At 33.9% G+C, this 8,375-nt stretch overlaps 1 protein-coding gene across 1 annotated transcript in view; it reads left to right on the forward strand.

Moving 5' to 3' along the window:
* Nucleotides 1–7,162, forward strand: part of SMC3 (structural maintenance of chromosomes 3) — a 32,760-nt gene extending 25,598 nt beyond the window's left edge. The window contains exons 20-29 of the mRNA XM_046654072.1: nt 161–312; nt 1,643–1,801; nt 2,418–2,525; nt 3,013–3,121; nt 3,658–3,905; nt 3,991–4,203; nt 4,554–4,745; nt 4,903–5,080; nt 5,734–5,840; nt 6,747–7,162. Coding sequence (XP_046510028.1) covers nt 161–312; nt 1,643–1,801; nt 2,418–2,525; nt 3,013–3,121; nt 3,658–3,905; nt 3,991–4,203; nt 4,554–4,745; nt 4,903–5,080; nt 5,734–5,840; nt 6,747–6,818 — 1,538 coding nt within the window. The 3' untranslated portion in view covers nt 6,819–7,162. The remainder of the gene's footprint in view (nt 1–160; nt 313–1,642; nt 1,802–2,417; nt 2,526–3,012; nt 3,122–3,657; nt 3,906–3,990; nt 4,204–4,553; nt 4,746–4,902; nt 5,081–5,733; nt 5,841–6,746) is intronic.
* The last annotated feature ends 1,213 nt before the right edge of the window (nt 7,163–8,375 follow it).

Below are 8,375 nucleotides of genomic sequence, written 5' to 3' on the forward strand. Positions count from 1 at the left end.
ATTCAGCATTGTTATGGTTCATAAATATGAGGTAATAACCTTTATTTAGGGGTGAAGAAAAGGAAGGGACTACAAAATGTTGTGTTTATAAGAACTGAAGAGAATTTAGAACATAGGATGTATTCACAACTTGCAGAGAATTTTCCTTAGCTTTGTATATGGATTAATAATGAAATTGATCAGTTGATGAACCAAATGCAGCAGATAGAGACCCAGCAAAGGAAATTTAAAGCGTCTCGAGATAGCATATTATCAGAAATGAAGATGCTAAAAGAGAAGAGACAGCAGTCAGAGAAAACATTCATGCCCAAGGTTCGTATGTATTCTTTTTGTTTTAATTACATAGAATCAGGATGGACCATATGTTTTATAGGTTACCCTTGGATTTCATATGTTCCATTTTTTATTTTATCTTTTTAAATTTTTAATTTTTTTAAGGTTTGCTTTTTGGTCAGGACAGTTGGCCCTGAGCTAACATCTGTTGCCAATCCTCTTTTTTTTCCTTCTCCCCAAAGCCCCGGTACATAGTTATACATCCTAATTGTAAGTCTCTCTAGTTCTTCTATGTGGAGTGCCACCACAGCATGGCTTGATGAGCAGTGCGTAGGTCCGCGCCCAGGATCCGAACCTGAGGCCACTGAAGTGGAGTGCACAAAACTTAACCACTAGGCCATGGGGTCAGCCCCTCCTATGTTCCATTTTTGTTTAGACCCATACTTTTGAATATCTACATCTGTCTATACCATGCTTATACCCATGGGCACCCAAAGACTCCTTTTGTAAGTTGCATTTAGACTTCCCAACTTCATTGAACAAATAGGTATTTTGAGCTGTGGCGTAATAGTACTGATGGCCAGTTATTAATTTGTCAGTAACCATTTTTGTCTGTAAAACACTTCATGGAGTTATTTGAATATTTGATTTAATTTTATCCAGATTGCATTAAAATGAGTAGAGCACAAACTCCTGATATTATAAGTGATAATACATATTGGTCTCATAAACTTGAAGTAGTGTTGACAAAACTGGTAATTTATTATATCAATAATATTAAAAAACAACAAAGTTTAAAAATCATCCACAGGGCTGGTCCCATGGCTAAGTGGCTAAGTTTGCACACTCTGCCTTGGTGGCCCAGGGTTTCGCCAGTTTGGATCCTGCACGCAGACATGGCACCACTCCTCAAGGCATGCTAAGGCAGTGTCCCACCTAGCACAACCAGAAGGACCTACAACTAGAATATACAACTATGTATTGGGGGGCTTTGGGGAGGAGGAGGAGGAGAAGGAAAAAAAAAAAGAAGGTTGGCAACAGATGTTAGCTCAGGTGCCAGTCTAAAAATAAAAATAAAAATCCGCAGTTATACCACTCTAATATTCTGGCAACTTTCTTATGAATGTGTTTGAAGATTTTTATGTAATTTGATCATGGATTATGACCTGTTCCCTACACACCCATAGTATTGCATCGTGAATATTTTTCTTGTTGCTACATAGTTCTAAGTATCAAATTTAATGGATACTTAATAGTTGAGTTGATATGATTAGTTTACTTTAATATCAAATATAGATTGTTTCCAGTCTTTCATTATAAGTAAGACAGTGACTAATACCTTTATTAATAAATGGGTAATTTTATATAGCAACGTAGCTTACAAAGTTTGGAGGCAAGTTTGCATGCTATGGAGTCCACCAGAGAATCATTGAAAGCAGAACTGGGAACTGATTTGCTTTCTCAACTTAGTCTGGAAGATCAGAAGAGAGTAGATGCGCTGAATGATGAAATTCGTCAACTTCAGCAGGCAAGTACAATTGACTGAAAAAAATTTTCGTTGATAATTGGCTATTGTGAAAAATGTCTTTTTTGCTATAAAGGAATGCAAAAGAAAGTATTGAAAAAACATAAAAATGAGACTTGGACTTCTAACATCCATAAGAGTAAATGAGGTTTTAATGTTTTTCTAAACCATTCTGGATATGTTAGTATTATACAAGAAATCTTCCTTTTCTTCCATGTTATTTAATGCATGTTTGTCATTAGTAAGATTGAGTTTGTTAGCTTTGCTGTATTTATTGACCAGACCACCTTTACGTATTTAATAATGCTTTAATTAAACATTTCAATAACATCTGATTTTGAATACAGAGATGTAAACAACCCACACGAAGTCCAAGAAATGAAAAGCAGGTAAAGAAAGATATTTTTGGCAGCATGCCTTATAAAAAGAAACAGGCACAAAAACTTGGCATTCTGAATAGTTAAGAGAGAAAATGAAGAAAATACAGGGCTTTTTGGAAGGATATAAAACTCCATCACTGTTTATTTGAGCACCGTGAAGAGGACAGCAGATTAACAGCATTCCTTTGTGTGAAATGTGCATGCATATGTAGACAAATAATTTCCTTTTCTTCTTCTAGGAAAACAGACAGTTGCTGAATGAAAGAATTAAATTAGAAGGTATTATTACTCGAGTAGAGACTTACCTGAATGAGAATTTGAGAAAACGCTTGGACCAAGTAGAGCAGGTATGTTCTTTTTTGAGGGTTCCTTGATGACCATAACCATTTGAAAGTGTTTATATACGGAGGCTCTGATCAAGAGCATAGACTTTGGGGGACAGAAAGACTTGTACTCTGACCACCTGCCCTGGTTTGGAGTTCTGGACTGCCACCTCATGTACAATCTTGGGCAAGTCATTTAATATTTCTAAGCCTCAGTTTCCTCCTGTATAAAATAAGCATAAAGTAATACCTGTTTTGTATGATTTTCTTGGCACATTCTAGGTACTTAGTAAACGTTAGTTATTAATATTTCCTCAACAGTAGATGCTGAGAAATTTCTGGTAATTGCATGATACTTTAAATATTTGCAATTATATGAAGTATATCTTTTGGTTTTCTTGAATGTTTATTCAGATATAACAGCTACAGAAACTGTTGGCAGTCATAACATTTTGAAACTAACAAAATTCGTATTTGTGGTTTAATGCTCATAAGTTCTTTTGTGTTGCAGGAACTTAATGAACTGAGAGAGACAGAAGGGGGTACTGTTCTCACAGCTACAACCTCAGAACTTGAAGCCATCAATAAAAGAGTAAAAGATACAATGGCACGATCAGAAGGTAAATTTTTGTGTAGTAATAATTTTTTTGGCGTTTTGTTCAATTTAGCTTATTCATTTTATAACATTGTTTACTACAAAATCAATATCCAAAAGCATGTACTAATGATTTTGTGTGTTTTTCATCATCATAAATAATTTATTGTGAATGGAGTTCAGTGGATTGATTATAAATATTAACCTTTGTTTTTTTGAAATGTTTTTGACAATTTTATGAGCGATCATAAATTTTTTTGTCAACAAAAGTATGAAATAGCTGAATCAAGTCTCTTGTCTAGTTGCTGAGAAGATTATTATTTTTTTATAAACATAAATGCTAAATAATAAACTATATACTTGAGTGACTCATGTGTACTCCTAATTTTGTCCTGAATTAAAATGTTTCATGAATTTTCACCATAAATTTAAACATTGGGAAAATCCAAAAATTATTTTGATAGATCTGACCATTAAAAAAAATCTTTGGTTAAATAACACTCTGGCTTTAAAATGGATATTGTGGCCTAATTTAGGTTCCCCCCCCCCCCCCCATTTTAGATTTGGACAATTCCATTGATAAAACAGAAGCTGGAATTAAGGAGCTTCAGAAGAGTATGGAGCGCTGGAAAAATATGGAAAAAGAACACATGGATGCTATAAATCATGATACGAAAGAGCTAGAAAAGATGACAAATCGACAAGGCATGCTACTGAAAAAGAAAGAAGAGTGTATGAAGAAAATTCGAGAACTTGGATCACTTCCCCAGGAAGCATTTGAAAAATACCAGACACTGAGTCTCAAGCAGGTAAATCTTGTTGGTTTTAAATTTGAAATCTCGTTGCAAATTTCCCTGTATGTGAATTTATTTATACATTTTTTTCTCTCTATAGTTGTTTCGAAAACTTGAACAGTGTAACACAGAGTTGAAGAAGTACAGCCATGTTAACAAAAAGGCTTTAGATCAGTTTGTAAATTTCTCTGAGCAGAAAGAGAAGTTAATAAAGCGACAAGAAGAATTGGATAGGGGTTACAAATCAATCATGGAACTGATGAATGTACTTGAACTTCGAAAATATGAAGCTATTCAGTTGACTTTCAAACAGGTATGTTTTATTTGTAGCTAATCCATAACAAGACAAAAGCGTCAACTATTATACAGTTTATTACTCAGTCTGCAAAGATTTTAAAGCTTTTTTTCCACTGATAGTTGGCTCTAATACATGTGAACAAATCCAGTATGTAGTTTGTTAACATAGTAACTAGAATGTTTTGCACAGCTCCTAAAAGTATCCAGTCTGATACTCTTGTTCTTACAAGATTAAAAAATACTTTGGATTGCTTTTAAATGTTTGTCATTGTGTTAAGGAATAATATGTATAATTTTACCTAATCAAAATTTATATTCCAGTTGATACGAACTTATTTATTTATTCATTCATTCATTTATTTCAAGGTATCCAAGAACTTCAGTGAAGTATTCCAGAAGTTGGTACCTGGTGGCAAAGCTACATTGGTGATGAAGAAGGGAGATGTGGAAGGCAGTCAGTCTCAGGATGAAGGAGAAGGGAGTGGTGAAAGTGAGAGGGGTTCTGGGTCACAAAGCAGTGTCCCATCAGTTGACCAGTTCACTGGAGTTGGAATTAGGGTAAAATACCTTTCATTCAATTTTCCCCAGAGTATTACCATAGTAGGATTTATAGAATATTTTGCGAATCTAAATTGGTACACTTTATGCAATTTAATTTTAAGAGGTGATGGTGACTCTACCCCTTTAGGATATAACTCATTAAATGTTTTCGTAGGTGTCATTTACAGGAAAACAAGGTGAAATGAGAGAAATGCAACAGCTTTCAGGTGGACAGAAATCTTTGGTAGCTCTTGCTCTGATTTTTGCCATTCAGAAATGTGACCCAGCTCCTTTTTACTTGTTTGATGAGATTGATCAGGCTCTGGATGCCCAGCACAGAAAGGCTGTGTCAGGTACAGTTTGGTTTCATACTTACCAATGAGAACTTAAAAAGGATAGCTTCCCTCTTTTATAGTGATTTCTTCTTGCCTGAGATACTTGGGGGGGACTAGACAGAATATGTATTCAGTAAATAAAATAATTTTTTAACCAAGTTTTAAAAATTTTAATATTAGACTACTTTTACAAAGTTTAGTTCTGTGAGAAATTAAAAACTCTTTGAATCAATTGAAGAATCCTACTCCAGTTAAACTTTTGTGCAAAGTTTCTCATTTTAAAACTTTTTCTCAGTGTTTGAGTAGCCTCTGTCATAAACAGTATTGATTCTATGTTTCTTTAGAACCTACATCTGATCTTTAGTAAGTTCAAAAGATCTTTGGGAGAGTGAGTAGCAGGGGAAGGTGGTTTTTGTTCTTTGTGAGAAAACTTATTTTGCTCTGACATTATTTCTAAGGCTGTATTAGAAGTTGCTGCTTCTTCATATTCTGTACCTTATGCTATTGGGGTTGCAGATGTATCCTTAATTTAATAAATCAAGTTGGTAATTTTTGCAGATGTATGCGTGAAAAATGAGTCATAGGCAGTTTTGAATTTTAGATAAAAGTTGCTTTTTAAATTTCCTTTTTCTGAGAAAAAGATTTTATTAAATTACTATTTCTTTTTACAGATATGATTATGGAACTTGCTGTACATGCTCAATTTATTACAACTACTTTTAGGCCTGAACTGCTTGAGTCAGCTGACAAATTTTATGGTGTAAAGTTCAGAAATAAGGTAATTTTATTTTTACATGAAATTGAAGTTCATAGAGTATTTCATTCATTGTATTTGTTGGATTATTGTTTTATGTTACGTAAGTCATGAAAGAAAACCTAGAAAGTTGTTGCTTATCTCATGATGATGTCTTTATAAAAGAAAACCTTTTCCTTCAAATGCCTATGAAGTTTAGCAGTTCTTTCCTAGAATTCATTGCATTGATTTTATTTAATTAATTAATTAATTTTTTTGAGGAAGATTAGCCCTGAGCTAACATCTGCTGCCAATCCTCCTCTTTTTGGCTGAGGAGGCTTGGCCCTGAGCTAACATCCGTGCCCATCTTCCTCTACTTTCTGTGTGGGATGCCTACCACAGCATGGCGTGCCAAGTGGTGCCATGTCTGCACCCGGGATCTGAACTGGCGAAGCCCGAGCTGCCAAAGCAGAACGTGCGCACTTAACTGCTGTGCTACTGGGTCGGCCCCACGTTGGTTTTATTTTCACTGCCATTGAGAGACAGTAACTTCCTAGCTAGGTTTTTCAGTATGTAGTCCAAACAGTTACATACATTTATTTATATTTGGCTGGACCACACAGCTCTTCCTAGTATTTTCAGCCTTAAGATTCTTTGAAATAGCAAAATAATAAAAACTGAACAAAAATATGGTTCAAATATTTAGACATAAGTACTTATCTGTATCTTCAGAGCTTTAAAATGCAGAATATTTTTATATTTTCTAAACTCACGCATTGAACAAGCACCATTAATAAGTGAAGGTTTTATCAGTGTTTTAGAATCATTTGATTTGGTATGTAAAATTTATAGGTGATAGGCAGTATATTGTAAATATTACCCTAGAGAGTGGGAACACTGATACATTTCTTTAAGATTTAACAAACTTTGTTTTTAACATTTATTCTTTAGGTTAGTCATATTGATGTGATCACAGCAGAGATGGCCAAAGACTTTGTAGAAGATGATACCACTCATGGTTAATCGGAAAATATTGCCCACTGGTTTGGAAGATGTGTATAGTAATATGATTCTCATACCCAGGAACTGTAAATTTAAACCTAAATACCTGTTCATTATTAATAGTTTTCAGACGTAGAGCATACGTAGTCCTTTTATATTTCTGTCATTGTATTTTATAAGGTACTCAGTAATGTTACATTTCTACTTATAGTTTAAGAATTTTATTTTCCACACAACTTTTTGTAAAGTGTCCTGCTCCTATTTTAAATCTTTTGAAACATGCTAAATATTCTTTCCTAATTATTTTATCAATTATATTGCCTCTTTTTTTATAGCCTCAATTAAATAATTGGTTTTATGACTAATTTAGTGTTTTATGTGGCTTTTCATTTATAGTTATATGATTAGAAACAAATTTTTATTAAATATCTACTTTTTATTTTGCCTAAGCAAAGGTCTGCCTACACCTTAAAGATTTTTAAAATGTGGTTTCATATTTTGTTGAATTATGTCAGTGGTTCCCAGTCCTGGCTCTATACTTAAATCCATGGGGGAGCTTTGAAAAATGTAACACTGCTGGAGTCTTTCCCTAGACCAACTGAATCAAAATCTTTAGGGGTGGGGTCCTTGTCATTGCTAGTTCTAAAGTTCCTCCAGGTGATTCTGACCCTTAGTGAGGATTAGACCCCCTGCTTTAAGCTCAATATAACGAGTCTTTCAAAGTTATTTTTAATTAAAATGGAAGTCTATTTAATGAATTTGGGAAGGTAGCTTGAAGAGTAACTGAGAACACTAAAGCCAAAAAATTGAGCCATAAAATTTCCTTGTTTTTCTGGATAAGTAAATAGGTTTGGAAAACTTTGTTACTGAAACATCATTTTTTTACCCTCAGATGAGTTCTTTGTTTTTTATTTGTTTATTAGGTTTTTTAAATTGCTTGAAGATATAATTCACATACCATAAAGTCCACCTGTTAAAATTTTGCAATTCAGTCCTTTTTAGTATATTCACAGAATCGTGCAGCTATCTCTATAATCTAATTTTAGAACATTTTCATTACCCAAAAAAGAAACCCTGTACCTATTAGCAGTCATTCTACATCTCCCATTTCCCTTATCCCTTGACAACCACAAATCTACTTTCTATCTCATACCATGGATTTACAGGTTCTGGACATTTCATATAAATGCACTCATGCGATAAGGAGCCTTTTGTGACTGGCTTCTTTCACTTAGCATGTTTTCAAAGTTAATTCATATTGTGGCACGAATTGGTACTTCATTTTTACTGCTGAATAATATCCCATTGTATGAATATACACCATGGTTTGTTTATCCATTCATTATTTGGACACTTGACTTGTACCCACCTTTTGGCTATTACAAATAATGCTGCTATGAACATTCATGAACAAGTTTTTATATGGATATATATGTTTTCATTTTTCTTGAGGATACACCTAGGATTGGAATTGTTGGGTCATGTGGTAGTTCTTTGTTTAACATTTTAAGGAACTGCCGACTTTAAAGGAGCAGCGTCATTTTACATTTCCATCAGTAATTTATGAGGTTTATGATT

This window comes from Equus quagga, chromosome 2 (assembly GCF_021613505.1).
Source record: "Equus quagga isolate Etosha38 chromosome 2, UCLA_HA_Equagga_1.0, whole genome shotgun sequence".
NCBI lineage: Eukaryota > Metazoa > Chordata > Mammalia > Perissodactyla > Equidae > Equus > Equus quagga.